We start from the raw sequence: 16,614 nt of genomic DNA on the forward strand, positions 1-16,614 counted from the left end.
TCAAAAAACTAATAATCAGGAAATAAGTTTAAAACTACAATAATGTGAGAAATAAGTTTTCAAAATACAATACTTAGTAAAAATCTCCAGAGTTATTCCACACTATATATGGAAAAATCAAATTCATTATTAAATGATAACTTTGTCTTTTATTCTTAATAATAAAAAAGTTAAATTCTTTAAGAAACATTCAATTTTTTTCAGTTTTTTCCATCCATTAACTTTTTGAAAAAGAAAAATTTTCGAATGTATCCCTTTCATACGTTTTAACTTTTAACCTATTTCTAAGAAAAAATAACATTTTAAAGATTTTTTAAAAATGTAATTACATAAGTCTTTGTCTCATGGACCAAGACTTAAGTTTTTAGCTTGCACGACTTCAAGATATGGGAATAAATTTTTTAACGTCTCAAATCAATCTAATACAAAAAATAGTACACAGACACTCTAGATTACAAAGCTTGGTCGTTCAGTACATTGCAAAATGAAATGACACAACAAGTGCTGAAAAAAAGACTAACAAAAGAATAACAAAAAGTTTAAAGTAATAGTAAGGATGTTATTACTTAATGGTTATGGTCTATGTGTACAATGAGGGTGGGGGACTCTCTATTTATAATTGAGTCCCCTTTACAATTAGTGCCTTTAATACATTCCTAAACTCTAGAAATTATATTGGTTTGAATCCCTTGATTTTAGAAGATGAAATACAATCCCTAATTCTAGGGAATTTGTTGTTGTTGCACAATATTTGACTTGTTGAAATCATTTAAGCATTGGGCCTTCTAGAAGTCCCCAAATCTAATTTTCTTAAGACTTGTTCAGGCTTGCCCACATTTGGGCTTGATCGTGCACTTGCGCCTTGTTCATCAGTGCCCTCGCTTGGGTTCAACTGGGTGCTTGCGAATTGTTCATCAGCGTTTGCCCCTAAGCTTGGCTCAATCCTACCAAACCTAAACATTTTCCCTGAGCCTTTAGAGTCTTGATCACTATCCGTCCTATTGTTCTGGGCTAGTTCTTCACGACCTGGACCTCCAATGCTTTTAGGGCTTCGTACATTTGGCTGTTAGACTCTATCCTGCTAGAACTTAAACTATTTTTCGACTTGGAGAGAACCTTTAGGCCTGGACCAGTTCGTGGACCATGATATTTTTTCGTACTTATTCTAGCAATGCCCTTATTGCTAAAGGGATAATACGTTCACCTTTTATGCTGGGTTTGACTTTTACCTCGTGAACCAATTTTTCAACATTTAGATCTCATACTCGAACATGTACTCTGCTAGCTTTCGCTATTCTTGATCTTATATTTTTCAATACTTTACGGCAATGGTCATTTCCACCCGCATTGCCAACACTTCCTTTGAGTTGCCCGTAATACACATTTTTAAGATAAATATGGTTACATTTGAGGACTTATGTTGTGGCACTCTGCTGCCACTATTTTCCCCTCATTAGTCCTCAAGAGGTCTCAACCCCTAAGTAATCTCAGCTAGTAGTTGGTTGCTCCTCATTGGGCTTATTTTAGTGCTACTTACCCTTAACATTCTTACCTTTTAATAGCCCTTCTATCCACTTGATAGCTAAAAGCTTCAGACACTCCCTAACCTGATGTGGATCGGTACAAAAATAATAACTCAAGGGCCTTTTGCCCCTACTGGCGGCTCTATCGATTTTGTAAAATTTAGGCTTCCCCATAGCCTTTTTTTCCTTAAAAAAACTAACATCGATGTTTCCCCTAATTTGGTCTTTTTCCCTTTGACCTTGGAAACTTAGTGCACTCAATTTGAGTCATTGATTCCATAACAACTTTGACCTAGCTTAACTTTTGTACACCTTTATTGTAGCTTGGTCTTTATCCCTAAGTTTACTTCATTAATGAAATGCTTAGGCGCCTCTATTCTTGGTCCCAAGTCTACATCAACAACCATGATAGTTTGTAATACAGTATGATCAACCTTGAACCTAGCTAGCTTTTCTTATAATGTTGACACCACGGACTCTAACATCTCATTACATTACATAATCTTTTCCATTACCTTATTTGAAGATCCCTCAATGTTTTTGAACCGATTTGTTATATGTAAAATGGCTTTTTCACACTTTGCTAATCAAGTGCTTGTTGATACATATCTTGTTAAAGCCTTCCCTCACTTGTCTTTAAGTGGGCGCACCTTATTTTGGCCCTCTTTTTGGTTTTTCCTAGCCATACCATAGCTCAAAACATACAAACTGTTAAACCATAAATGCACAAACTAAAAGATTACCTTAACTCTAGTATGCACTCAAGCAATCCGATTCTGGTACCCGTAAACCAGCACACCAATCTATTAGCATGGCACATCTGCACAGTTCACATTGTTAGGCATTAATCTACACCATGGTTCAGCATACCAGCTTTTCTATCAAGTACTAGTTTGCACACTTACACACCCATATAGCACATCTAGCACATTTACAGCACACAACAATAATTTGTTGATCACCTATCCTACATTCCAACATGTTTACACCTAGCACACTAAGAGCATTTCAATAACACATGAGTACAATAGCCTTTTTAAAATGTCCACACCAAGTAGCAAGTTGCTTGCACACCACACAGTCAAATGTTAGTATACACAATAAAATACCTGCACAACTTACCATAATACCCATATATCATATCAAGATGCTTGTAAGTAAAGCCCTCGACCTACACCGACTCCAACTCTAGCTCTTACGACAACTCTGGCTCTTTTTGTCACGAGTAGGGATTTGTTGCACACTTCAAACCAAGGCTCTGGTCATCACCTTTGGTCTGATTCAAGCTCCAATACCTTTTGGTATTTAGTTTTGCTTCCTACTCCTACCTCTTTTGAATCAGGTTATGATACCACTTGTCACGAGCTGAAACTCAAGCTCTGAACTTGTGCGACTCCAAGACATAGGAATGGTCTTTTTCGTAACCCAATTAGCCAAACACAAAAAGTGATGCATAGACATTTTAGACTAAGAGGCTTGGTTGCCCAGTTCACTACAAAATAAAAAGGTCATGGTTTATGTATGCAATGAGGGTAGAGGACTCTTTATTTATAATTGAGTCCTCCTTATAATTAGTGCCTAAGATACATTCCTAAACTCTAAATATTTCATTGGTTTGAATCTCTTGATTTTAGGAGATGAGATACAATCCCTGATTCTAGGAGATTTGGTGCTATTGCACAATCTTTGAATTGCTAAAATTATGTTGAGCACTGGGCCTTCTAGAAACCCCTAAATCTAAACCTTTTAGGATTGTGTTCAGGTATACCTACACTTGGGCTCGACCGTGCACCTGTACCTTAATCATCAATATCTCTACTTGGGTTTAACTGGGTGCCTGTGTCACGGATCGAGATTTAAGCTCCAAACTCGTGTGGCTCCGAGATCATGGCATTCACCCTTTCGACGTCTCAGATCAGCTTACCTATCACAGTTCACACTCTTGTGAGAAATTATCCGTTCTGGCCCTTTGGCCTCACGATTTTATCCTACAAAAAGTGCTTCACAAGAAAGAGATGTGTGAACCCTTATATACCCCAGTGATCTTCTTATTATGTTCGATGTGAGATTCATGACTCTTCCTTAGGTCCGTGACATTTTCCCGCACTCAACCTCGTGACGCCCTCGTTACAGAGGCTGGCCACCCTGCCTACCTCCCTCGAGGCGCTCGACGTGGATAGAACAGTATAGGACTGGCTCTGATACCACTTATCACGGGTTGAGACTTAAGCTTTAAACCCGCGCGACTCTGAAATTTGGGCATTCGCCCTTTCGACGTCTCAGATCAGCCTACCTGTCACGGTTCACACCCTTGTGAAGTATTATCCGCTTTGGCTCCCTTGACCTCACGGTTTTATCCGACAAAAGGTGCCTCACAAGGAAGAGATGGTGTGAACCCTTATATACCTCAGTGATCTTCCTATTATGTTCGATATGAGATTCAGGACTCTTCCTTAGGTCCGTGATACCTGCGCATACCTCTAGTGTGCCTCAGGGCTTGGTTTACTTAGACTATTAGACTTTATCTCACTAAAACTTGAATTGTTTCTCGATTTTGAGAAAACTTTTAGACTTGGACCAACTTGCGAACTATGACATTTGTACTTATTCTTTACAAATTCATTTTTAATATCTTTTAATTTGAGAGCCTTTGAATTGCTTAAGTAGTAGATTAATCTAAAGCCTTCAAAAAAACTTTATTTTGAAGTCCAAAATCAAAAAACAAAAAGGATTAAAGCCACTATTAAGGTATTAGCGTTGAACACAAGAAAGAAGAAACAATCAAGTCTTTTAGGGTAAAAGTGAAAAAATATATCTTTCAAGTTTAACTTATTTATAAAAGTTTAACTCATATATCTTTCAAGTTTAACTCATTTAGGTTAAAAAAAGACGAACAAAAAAATTCAACCAAAAATTCAATTAATCCAACAAATCAATTAAAAATATTACAAGAAATAAAATGGATAAAAAAATATATTTAGAGCATCTATCAAGTAACTTAGCTTCCTGCAACTTGTCAATCTCTTTCATCCACAACCCAGCATGGATTCTTTGTATCTTCAACCTATAATCTTTCTTCAAATTCTCCAAAACATATAATCCATTATCTTTCTTTTTTGCTTCTTTTTTCTGTTTATATTTATGTTACTTTCATCTCTCATTTTAATTCCCAGTCATGTTTTCGTCGAGCACCTTAATTTCTACATTAAGGTTCAATCATAAAAAAGAAATTAACTTCAACATCCCAAAGAGCTTTGTGCTTGGGATAAATGTCATTAAAGAGCTAAATTGTTTCCCAAGTGTTGTTCCAAGAGTCATCTTTGTAATTTTAGGGTGGTTTAATGGAATTTTAACTAATTTTGTGTGAATTATGTTGATCTATGGCTTGGTAAATGATTTGACAATCCTAGTAAATGAGTGCATATTTTTTAGTTTTATGAAACTACACAATGAAGTAATTAAGGAAAAAAAATAAAAATGAAAAGAAAAGATAAAAGGGTCAAAAACAAGTTTTCAAACAAAAATTTAATAACTATCTAAATTTTTATTATTTTATTACATTTAATTAAATCATCAAATACTTATTTTCATCAATTAAACTTTCATTAAACAAAAATTAGTTAACTGATAATATTTATTTTCATCAAATTAAAGATTCAATTATAATAAAAATAAATATTTAAGAGTTTAATTGAAATAAAAATAAATATTTAAAATTTCAATTGATTTAAATAAAAAATAAATATTATATTGATTATAATAAAATATCAAAACTTAAATGATTATCAAAAATTTTTGAAGAACTTTTTCTTATTAAAAAAATTAGAGTGAGCAAAAAAGTCAAACAATTATGTAATAACTAAATAATTACAAGAAAAAAATCCTATTTTAAAAAATAAGAATAAAAGTTTTTCATTTTAAGAGTAAAAAAAATGATTGCAAAAAAGAATAAATTTTTAAAACTCGTAAAATTCTGGCTGGGCCAAATAAAAAAAATGTAAAATTCTACTAAATTTCTCTTTTTCTTTCATTGCGAAAAAAGCAAGAAGGAAAGTTGGAAAACCGTGTTGCCAAATTTGGGCTGACGTGGAAGATTTTGAAAGGACCTTCACATTCTTCTTTACTTCAGCCAAAATATACCAATCTGAACTTTTCCCTACACGCGTTTGGTCATCGAGAAAGTGCCTACCTCGAGAAAAATTTTACCCCATTTCCTTCTATTTTTTCCCGCAAGAAATAATTAAAAAAAAAAAAAAAACAGCTAAAAGTTCAAAAAGAAAACCCTAACAAAAAGAAGTTGCTGCCCTAATGCATCTCAAGTTTACTTAGCGAGCGCGTATAGCATCTCACTGACGACGTCGTTTTTATCTCTCACGCCGATCCGATCAGGCTTTTCACCGGCCCGAGATTGTTGCTTTTATCTGCAACTCTTTATCAGGATTCCCAGGTTCCTTTCTCTCTTTCTCTCTCTCTCTCATAAGTACTTTTATTTCTTTGTTTGTTTGTTTGTATGAAGTGTAAATCATTATATGATTTAACTTTTTGTTTGAGTTTTTTGGTGGATTGTTTTGTGTTTATTAGCTTGTTGGTTGCTTATTTGTAATGGGAGGAGCAATGGGTTTGTTTTATTTTGGTAAATTTTACTAAAGAAGCTGAGGTTTCGATACTCTTAGTGTAGACTTCTTTAGAGTAATTTAGGAATGGCGTAGCTGAAATCAGTGCAAAAATGTTTATGTCTAAATGCCTGTCTTTGTCTGAAAGTTAGGTGCCGAACTTGGTTAGTATGGGATTTGGCCATGCCGATTTTATTGGTGCGAATGAATGGAAAGTTTGAGAAGTGGTTATCTTGTTTTTTATAAGCTTATATGTTGGAATGGGGTTGTTACCTCTTACTAGTTAGCACAGTTCCAATACAAATGTCTTGCTGAGCATTGGGATAAATAAACTTAGTCTTTGCAGAGATGGTGCTCAAGTTTATCAAAATTATGTCATCATGGATCTTTGGTTACGGGCAACTGCATGACCTAGGAAAATTCCTGATTGTTCTTAAAGTCAGTTCTTATGTTCTGCAAAGCTGGTATTGGATAACATCCATGACATAGCTTTCAAAGAATGACTGAGCATTGGTTTCAAAGTGTTGTAAAGCAACTAAACTTCTTACTTCTAGTTGGTTATTTTCTTCCCTCTTTCTTTTTCCCACCTCTTAGTTTTTTTGGTTTCCAGTATGATATGAACATAGTGTGCTGATGGTGATTACTGTACACCCTTGGAAACCCATGGCTATTTGTGGAAATGCTTTTTGCATCAAATATGGTGTAGGGCAGTGCTCTACCAAAACCTGTTTGTGGTTGAATTGAGTGTATCTGATGTGTTAATGTATATTTGCATTTTTTTTTCCTTTTTAATCTGAATCTTTGCAAGTATGTTTTGGTGTAATTATGTTCTCATTATGTTCCAAGCATGTATGGAATTTGGAGCCCAGATGCCGATATAGACCAAGAGTTTGCCTTCTGCAGCAATTGGCATATAAATCTGGCATAATGGTTAAGCTAAAATAATTTAACACTTTTCATACTACTGCTTCCAAAATCTGGAATGTCTCTATCTTGTTAAGTTTTATGTTCTTGTAACACGGGGTGGCTGTTCTATCTGTAAGAATCCAATCATTAAGAGCTTGTAATTACTATGGTCTTAAAAGTATTTCTGTAGTTTTGATGAGTTTTATTGAAGATTATTGTTGCCAGCAGTTTTAGATCTTATGTGAGTGTAGTCATTTTTGGAGGTTGGGCAGGTCAGGGATTGGTGAGGAACTCCCTCCAACCCGTTTAAGTCCTACCACCATCCACCATGAACCCTCGACCACTTAGAACTCTAGCCTTTTCATCACCATGAACATAGGAATCAAAGAAGAGACAATTAAGCAAATATGAAATGAGGTAAGAGAGAGGGCATTGTGGTGTAGCATTGATCAGTGATCACTAACTACTCACTTGTTGACAGAGAAATGGTATGCATGATAACTCATATATGTTAAAAGGAAAACAAAAGAATTCCACCCTCATAGCCTTGAAGATCATAAATAGGAAAAGGCAAAAAGAAAAATTATGGAATTTAAGAAATATCTTTTATGTTTTACCTAGGATGGAGATTAATACATAGGTTCTCCCCCCCCCCCCCCCCCTCCCAGTGTGGATATTTTATTTAAATGAGATAAACTAAAAGTGTGAGGCATTTAAGGGCTTTCTTTTTAATTGAGCAGATATGATTAAGGAGTTTAATGTTATTGGATGGTGGTTACGAAATTCATTAAGCAAGCAGAACAGTTAAAATGCTGGGGAATGAGTTGGATTTGTGTATGAGCTTTTGTTGCTGGTGAGTGTGTTATCAGTTCGGTTGGTATATTGGCCCCTTGATTGGTCTGATCTTACAGTTGAACATTTACATCTATATACATTTTTGAAAGCCTTTAAGTTCTCAAACATTTACATCTATATACATACAGAAGGATATAAGTATGACTACTCAATTCAAAATAACAACAATGATCGGGAGAGTAATTTGGGCTTCTTCTGTATGGCATGTTATGGTCTTTCAGCTTATTGGATTTAAATGGAGAAAATCCAGCCGTATCATATTTATTTTAAGAAGAATGATTGAATATGTCTTCTCTTATCTTTTATCATTTCATAAGAATAAATCTGTTTACTTGTAAGAGTAGTGGATCATAATCAATTCCTTGCATTCATTTACTAAATGGTTAATGTCAGTGTTCATATCTATGATTGGAGCCAAGCCTATGTTTAGTCCTGCCTTCCAATGCTTTAACCACCGGATTTGTACAGAATAGCACTGGTCATCCTTATCATTAATTGGAGCCACTGTTATGCCCCACCTTCTTATGCCTGACTAACCTATTTTGCACAGGGTTCTAGGTGCTGATATTTTACTCCCAAAACATCATTCTTTTCTGTTTGATTGGAAGGGTTGGGTTTTTGCATTTGCATGTGCTTTTCTCGTGTTTTACAGATTACAAGTACTGTTAGAATCTTTGCATTTATGGTTAAACAAATATGGCTGTTTGACCATGAGTCTTTCTTGTTATAGGGTATAGGGAGCCATAAATCTTATTATTTGATTTTGAATTTTCAATCTATGATTAGAAAGACATGTAATTGTGTCTTTGGTGTTCCTATCTTCTAGTGCTGGAAATATTGAGGGGAGATAAAGAAATGAAGTTTGAATAGATGGAGCATTGTGGATAATCATATGCAACAAGGGGATGGGATGGGGGCATGATGGGTAATGTCATGATTAAACAGTTTTGTCAGATGATATCATTGGCCCTTCTTTTCGATATTCTTTTTCCTTTTGTGATCACTTTTTTACTTTTACTGAGCAACTGTATAATCCTGAGTGACTCTGTCAATTTGGCCTTTTGGTTGATTGGAACATGGTAAAATTTCCTTCTCTATGATATATTCTGAAACTTGCAAGAAGCAAGGGTAATATATAAAACTTGAGAGCTTATTAATTGGCACTGTGCCCGCAATGAAACAAAACAAATTGGAGGACAAGGAATTAGTTTGGTAATATCAATATATAGTTAGAAGTAAATAATGAAATAATAGTCTTTTAGAATCGCATTAAAAACATTTCACGGAGAATCTCAAACTTTGAAGGCTGCATTTAACTGACTTAATTTAAGTGAAGTTTGACTGAGGATTTTTCTTTCATTCTGAAGCTGATTTAGTTTTCAAGTAGTAAGAGTTAGCATATGTCAGAGAACTACTTCCCTTTATGATTTTCTTTTTCAATGATAGTACTGAATGCTCTGTTAAAATGTCTGATATTAAGAACATTATACATCGATTGCAGGCCAAGAAAGGGTAAAAAGGGGGCACATCTTAAGTTGCATGATCCATAGGTTATAGGTTTGTGACTTGTCATATTTGTTGAATCTTTAATTGAATTATTGTTTTCATGAAATTGCTTTCCTGGCACTTCATTTCAATTGTTATTTTACAAATTAATGTTTGTTGACCTGCCACTTTGCCATCTCTTCAGGTCATCACCGTTTTATATATTAGATAATCGGAACATAATGTGACTCTCCTCTTGGCCTTTGTTGTGTCCTTTATTATCCCTTAACATGGCAAAACAACATAAATATTACTATTTTCTAACTTGAGTCAAAATGTGTTTAGATAATCATTCTTTTTCAAATTTTTTTAGATGATAGTGGCATCATTTAGTCCTCAATTTGACTTATATTTAATTTCCTTTGAGCAATGTTTTATATTGCACCTTAACATGACAATTCCATTCGTTTTTCTTTTTACCGGATTAGGAATGGACCACTATGACCCGCCGGCACAGAGAAGGGAGATGAAGCATAAAGGAAGAAATGTAGTATGGTCGATTGCCATGGACAAGTGTCTAATTGAAGCTTTGGCCATTCAGGCTAAAAATGGGAATAAAATTGATAAATGCTTTAATGAAAATGCATATACTGCTGCCTGTATTGCCGTGAATTCTCACTTTAATTTAAACTTGAATAATCAAAAAGTTATTAATCGTCTTAAGACAATTAAGAAAAGGTACAAGGTAATGAGGGATATGCTAAGTCAAGATGGATTCAGGTGGAATCCAAATACGAAGATGATCGAATGTGACAGTGAAGATCTTTGGAAAAGATATATAGCGGTAAGTGTGTTCTGCATTCTCTTCATTTTGTTTTCTTTTTATAGTACATATATTTAATATTACTTGACATGGACTGCTTTTTTAAAGGAAAAAATGTTTCTATTGCTAAGCTACAATTATACCAAGCAGGCACATCCTGATGCAAGAGGATTTCGAGGAAAACAGATTGAAATGTATGATGAACTAAAGATTGTTTGCGGAAATTACCAAGCCCCTAGCCGTTGGGCTAAGATGAAGGATGGAAGTCTTCCAACTGGGAATAAAAATTTTGAAGAAGATTCTGCTTCTTTCTTATCACAAAGTTCAGACGACCTAAGTGATACAGATGGAACAGAGTCATACACGGGGGCACCTGAGTACTTGCAAGATGGTAGTCAAGATCCTCCCCTAATGGATCCTCCTCTAATGGAGCCTCTCAGACAACTTCCAAAGCGACCCCGTGGCTCAAATGCTCTTCAGGAGGCAATGTTGGCTGTGGCTTCCAGCATTCGGCGGTTGGCTGATGCAATGGAGCAGAGTAAAACTGCAATCAATACCTCAGAATTGCTAGGCGCTGTTATGGAGATTGATGGTCTGGAAGAAGCTAAACAGATGTATGCATTCGAGTATTTGAATGCTGACCCTATTAAAGCTAGGGCCTTCATGACGTATAATGTTAGGATGAGGAAGACATATTTGTTCAGACAGTTTTGGTGGTGGAAATGACTGGTATCCAATTTCGAACCTTTTGGTATATTATCTACAGTACTGCAGGAATATTTAAGGATGTTGGCACATTAAACCTTATTCCATTGATCCTTCCTTGGAGGTGAATGCACAGATTTCAGATGTTCACAGGTTAAACATATATGGCTTTAAGCCAATACTGTAAAGAAACAAACAGGGCGCTTATGCCCCTCTTCTTTGAATGAAGCTAAGCTTTAGGTGTAAAATCTACACTTTTGACGCTCCTAAGGAGATGTAGTGTCGTTTTTATGAAGATGGATATAGCTTCTCTTTGTTTCTTCTGTTCCTTTTTTCGGTTTCTGGTCGGAGTGGTACGTTTCAGACTGCTGAATCCAATGAGAGAGAAATGTAGCCGTAGTTGCTCAAAAATTCGTTGATTTCGGGGTTTTTGTACTCTGATCGTTGAACCTAAAATTACAGTGTTTTATCAACAAACACCACACAGCATGTTGACTTACGAGTTACAGCTTTCCATCTACCAAAGTTGGAAGGGGTGCTTAGAATCATTAGATGAGCTTCAATGGCTCACCTAATTTCCAATCCAACTATTTCTTACAACTGTGTAAAGCTCAATGTTGGCGGCAAGTTCTTTGAAACCACAGTCTCCACCCTCCGATCCACCGATCCCGATTCCCTCCTCGCCGCCTTTTTCAACCCTCTAATTCTGGATAAAGTGGAGGATACAGAGAGAGTGATGGGGGATGATAAAGAGAATTGAAGGAGGTGGGGGGGGGGGGGGGGGGGAGAGATTGCTTGAGCAGAGAACATGCGGAGGGGATTGAGATTTGGGAGAGTTACAATTATTCAGGAGCAGTTTCTGTTTCCTACTAAAGCGTAAAATGGACATTCAATCAGTCGATTCTTTTCTATTTGGTATGGAGAATTGGGTCTCTGAAGCGAGGCTTTCTATTCTTTTTCTTGTTGTATTAGTTTTGATTTTTGTTATCAACTTATAATGACTTATTAATTTGTCTGAAAATCATATCACTCACAATAACATAATAAAATATTTTGTAACTTCAATTCAATCGATTCGTATAATCATTTTTAATCATTTTTAAAAATTAATTTTTTATAAATGTCATGCGATCGTTATTCACTCTCCAAAAATTTAACTTACTAGAGTGTGAAGCATCAATGTTTATATATCTAAGGATTGTCTCTTTTTTATCTGACGTGAGATTGAAATATTTTGCTTATTTTTTTAAAATGCTTCGCATGATATTCTTCTCCGTTCAATCTGGCGATGTCCCTGTAAAGGCTTTCACCCTTTCTAATCCCTTTTAGAGGGCTTTGACATAATCAAATTCTGTCACCGTACTTTACCCTATCACGTTTTTAAGTGTTTGGAGCGCTTTGATGTGATCAACTTCTGCCTTTGTGCTTTATCCCAGTACATTGTTAAGCGGCCAAAGCGGATCACTTTATCTACCTCTTTGGGGTGCTTTGCATGGAATCAGATGAGTCGACACTTTGTTGGCTGCCGTGAAATATGAAGAACCGAGGGAGAAAGAGACTGATACCCTCTTGGAGGTGCTAGAAGTGCTGGAGACCATTAGCGATGTGATGTCCGCAAAGCTGCCTAGCAAGCTGCCACTCAAGAGGGAGGTGGACCATAAAAACGAGTTGGTGCCGAGGCCAAGCCACCAGCCAAGGTCCCTTACAGGATGTCATCCGGAGAAGCTGAGGAAGCAGCTCGGGGAGTTGATTGATGCAGGTTATATCAGGCCATCGAAGAGCCCATGTGGTGCCCCAGTGTTGTTCCAACGCAAGCATGATGGGTCCTTGTAGTTGTGTGTGGATTACAAGGCACTGAACAATCTGATCATCAAGAGCAAGTATCCTATCCCATTCATTGCAGATTCGTTCAACCAACTTGCAAGCGCAAGGTGATTCACCAAGTTAGATTTGAGATCAAGTTATTAACAGATCAAGATCGCATAGGAAGATAAGCTTAAGACAACGTGTGTCACTTATTATGATTCTTATGAGTTTTTAATTATGCCATTTGAACTTATCAATGCCCCACTAACATTTTGCACACTCATAAATAAGATAAGAAATAATTATGATATCATTTGTTACATTATTATTATTTTTTTTTGTAAAATCAACTTATTGAAATGTGTAACACCAACACTTATATCCAACAACCTTTTGTTTTTTATCTAATGTAAAATTAAAACATTTTATTTGCATTTTTGAAATGTTTGACATTATTTAAATTCAATATTCAAAATTTAATATATACCACTCTTTTTTATTTTTATGTTGTGGCTTTTTTGTTTAAAAAAAAAAACTTTAATTTTCAAAATACTAATATATCTTTAGACAGTACGGTGTTTTTAATTTAGGTATCAGCTTCAATTTTGACTGGCAGGCAATGGTCTCCGTTGTGCTTTTTCCTCCAAGGCACAGTGATGGATCGATAGTGAATTAATGGAACGAAATGCAGCAATGAGGTTGGTCATGAAACATCTTTCAGGGGCAGGGTTTTTTGTTGCATTATCTTTGTTCACTACTTCAGTCAAGGAATTTCCTTTGCCGTTCCCTTAAAAGGAATATGTCTTCATCCCTTGTTTCTCTTACTACAAACCTATCTATCTCACTCTTCAAATTTTGTTTTTGTTACAAAAAATGTTGTAACCTGAATATAAAAGAAAAAACAAGTGCTAAAATTTTAATCTTATAAAAATAATTATATGAATCAACCGAACTAAATTTAAATTTAATATAAATTTAAATACAAAAACACGTTTTTTTTTTTTTTTTTTATCATGTTCTAATTGATAGTTACCCCTACAAATTTTCTTTTCTTTTCTTAATCTTGAATTGTTGATTAATAAGTAATGACAAAGTGTTAAAGTTGTGTAGAAAATGTTATTCCATTTAGCATAGTCAGTTTGCACAGTTATTATGTGTTTGTCTTTCAAAAGGTCTCTTGAGAGAATTTTTCATGTTCTGATTCTTATTGTTGCTGCTGTTATTTGGTGAAGCCGATACCTGATTCTTTTTCCTCGTCATTTTTTACTGCTACTTTTCTTCTAATATGATGATGCAACAGCCATGACGGCTGCCAACAGGAATGTTGTTCCTCGTAGAAACTTAAGAGGTTTAACTTTTTAATGCTTTTAAAATCTAAGCTTGCCTGCAGCATAGTGCAATTCTTCCCCTTACATATTTCTTTTCTTTTCTTTTGCATCATAGAAAAGTTTGTTTCTATAGTTGGTGATATCTTTTCAAATGCTCTCTTCTATAGAATCAAAGCTTCTCCAGCTCCTGAAGTAGTTTTACTTATAGGGCATTAGTAACTGAAATCTAAGCCGTTAAAACAGTGAACCAAGCTGAGGAAAATTTGGTTGCTGTCTGCGGTTGGCACCAAAAGTTCACATTAGTTGCTTTAGTTAGACGGATGATCCAAAACATTTTCCAAAGTCAAAAGTTACAACTACAGCAATCAAATTGATAATATGGTGCGTTTACTCTCTAGAGTCTGCATTCTCATCCGAGAAACAAATGATATCTTGACAAAATGCAAAAGCAACCCTGAAGAAACAGAACAATTATAAAGGCATAAACCACAGAAATTGCTGATTAATGGAGGATTGGAGCAATCTGTGGCAAATTTTTAAGTTAACATGCAGGAAAATGCATGAATTGTACACGTAAAAATCATTGTAAATGATTCACAAGAGTTGCAAGGTTGCTCCTAGGCACAATTTTCAGAAATGGACAGACTCAGAATTTCTCTTTTCAATTTTCAGCTGGTGATGGTATTTATTTATGCAAAAAACCATAAAATTCTAGGATGAACACCCCCAACTTAAGCAAAGTAACTAAACATAACGAGAGTACACCATCATATATATAAAAAATGAAGAACTTACTGTCAAAGACAAACAGATCACATACACCACAAAAGGTTCAAGCTGAATGAAATTAAAACTAATTTTAAGATAGTCAAGTTGTCTGTTATTATAACACTACCGTCCAAACAAAACATCCAGAAACCTAACAGTAAATATAGAATTCCTCCCGCAAGATTTGCAATCTACTTGATCTTCTTCTTGGGCCTCAACTGCCAACACAAAGAAATACTCGAGTGTAAACTTGGTGCAGGGGAAAAGCACAAGTTCAGACGAGGTTTACAGGCTAAATCTTGTGTAAGTCATGGGCTCACACATATTTAATGGAATAATAATACGATTACTATAGCTGATTTACCTGATTGCTGTGTCCACACTTCTTTTTTCTGCAGTTTACAGCACGGGGGTGCAGACGAGCATAACACCTATAGCCAAGATATCAACGGTATGATTTCCAGTATGAGAATAGATAACAGAAAGATTTCAGTACTAAATGCAAGCCCATTTTATAAAGGAAAAGAAAAAGAAAGATATTTCATTTACATCTTATGGCATACTTTGGGACTCATAAAACAATTTGGAAACTTCAAAAGAGAAGGGTTAAAAAAATGCAATCAAAGAAGACTCAATAAGGGGAACATACTTGCGGCAAATCATCTTATCCTGGTTGTATTTCCTAGCCAATGCCATCAAAGAAGGCTCAATAATGCCACCACGAAGCCTCAGAACCAGATGCAAGGTTGATTCTGCACAATTCCACACAAACATTCAAATCAAACTAAAATAAACACCTGATCAGAAACAAAAAGGTCCAGAATTTAAATTCAAAATCCCAGTCCTAATTTCAGTACTTAAACAATAAAAAAATTCAGGGATAACATGAATACAGTTTAGCTCTCATCATTGAGATCCTACAAGATTATGGAGTATTGATCGATAAGGTGGAGAATGCTATTCAAGAGCTAATTGAAGTAGTTCTAATGATTCCTATAAATTTCTTCTCACCCACTTGTCTCATTTTCCCAATAAGAAAAACATTACTTAAACATGTTCATGGCTTTGACTCACAGGTCAGTACGGAAACATATAAATTAAAAATAATTTTAAAATCTTTTGTCTAAATTTGTGACGAATTTTTCTCAAGAATCAAACAGGGTCTATGATCAGCAATATTTACCTTTCTGGATGTTATAGTCAGCAAGAGTACGGCCGTCCTCAAGCTGCTTTCCGGCGAAGATCAATCTCTGCTGGTCCGGTGGGATACCTGACAAAATTTACACGGAAAATCCAAACCGTCAAATCCTAGAAAAAAAGGCAGTGGAAATGAAAGGAAAAAGAGAAGGAAAAGAAAGAGGAGTATACCTTCCTTGTCCTGGATCTTGGCCTTAACATTGTCGATAGTGTCGCTGGATTCGACCTCTAGGGTTATGGTCTTCCCTGTCAGGGTTTTCACGAAGATCTGCATTCTCTTTAACCGTGCTTCTGCTTCCCTATTCTTGTCAGGCTTTTTTTTCCATTATCAGTTCATTTATATGTGTCGGTTTTAGGGATTAGGGTTTTTGGCTGTTGTTTGGTTACACGGTTAATTTATTTGATGACAAATTTCAAGGAACGGGAATAGGGAGAGCACCATCCGGGTTATTGTTTGTATTCTCCCTTCACTCACCGACTTATCCTTTTTTATTTTTAATTTTTTTTCCTTTAGGCCAAAAAAAAAAAGTTATCATTTACGAAATTTACAATTTTAATTTGCATGTACCTATGTTTATTAAAATTCTTAGAAAAACAAAATTTAA

The 16,614-nt window shown here is 35.4% G+C and overlaps 2 protein-coding genes across 5 annotated transcripts; one reads left to right on the plus strand and one right to left on the minus strand.

Annotated features, from left to right (window-relative positions):
• The first annotated feature begins 5,669 nt into the window (after positions 1-5,669).
• On the plus strand, positions 5,670-11,233 carry LOC111294010 (uncharacterized). 4 transcript variants are annotated; one of them, XM_022887131.2, is made up of 4 exons: positions 5,696-5,970; positions 9,399-9,454; positions 9,871-10,226; positions 10,356-11,233. In XM_022887131.2, exons 3-4 carry the CDS (start codon positions 9,873-9,875, stop codon positions 10,929-10,931), a joined length of 930 nt encoding a protein of 309 aa, XP_022742866.1. In that variant the 5' UTR covers positions 5,696-5,970; positions 9,399-9,454; positions 9,871-9,872; the 3' UTR covers positions 10,932-11,233. The 4 variants fall into 4 exon arrangements, with proteins under 4 accessions (XP_022742865.1, XP_022742866.1, XP_089599474.1 ...); XM_089743349.1 differs by having other exon boundaries at positions 5,839-5,970; positions 10,314-11,158; XM_022887130.2 differs by lacking the exon at positions 9,399-9,454 and having other exon boundaries at positions 5,670-5,970.
• Positions 11,234-14,788: 3,555 nt separating this feature from the next.
• On the minus strand, positions 14,789-16,319 carry LOC111293944 (ubiquitin-ribosomal protein eL40 fusion protein). Its single transcript, XM_022887020.2, has 5 exons — positions 16,181-16,319; positions 15,996-16,082; positions 15,462-15,564; positions 15,177-15,243; positions 14,789-15,030 (listed from the first exon to the last, which is right to left on the minus strand). The coding sequence occupies exons 1-5, from the start codon at positions 16,281-16,283 to the stop codon at positions 15,004-15,006; spliced, it is 387 nt and encodes a 128-aa protein (XP_022742755.2). The 5' UTR covers positions 16,284-16,319; the 3' UTR covers positions 14,789-15,003.
• Between the last annotated feature and the right edge of the window lie 295 nt (positions 16,320-16,614).

Source organism: Durio zibethinus, chromosome 14 (genome assembly GCF_047325235.1).
Source record: "Durio zibethinus cultivar Kanyao isolate XHJ-2024 chromosome 14, ASM4732523v1, whole genome shotgun sequence".
NCBI lineage: Eukaryota > Viridiplantae > Streptophyta > Magnoliopsida > Malvales > Malvaceae > Durio > Durio zibethinus.

Coding starts and splice junctions, on each gene's coding strand:
- LOC111294010 (XM_089743348.1), top strand. CDS start 9,873: ATGGACCACTATGACCCGCCGGCACAGAGAAGGGAGATGAAGCATAAA. Junction 10,227..10,313: donor TTTGGAAAAGATATATAGCG/GTAAGTGTGTTC, acceptor GCTTTTTTAAAG/GAAAAAATGTTTCTATTGCT.
- LOC111293944 (XM_022887020.2), bottom strand. CDS start 16,283: ATGCAGATCTTCGTGAAAACCCTGACAGGGAAGACCATAACCCTAGAG. Junction 15,565..15,995: donor TGACTATAACATCCAGAAAG/GTAAATATTGCT, acceptor GGAATTGTGCAG/AATCAACCTTGCATCTGGTT. Junction 15,031..15,176: donor AGTGTGGACACAGCAATCAG/GTAAATCAGCTA, acceptor TTGTGTTGGCAG/TTGAGGCCCAAGAAGAAGAT.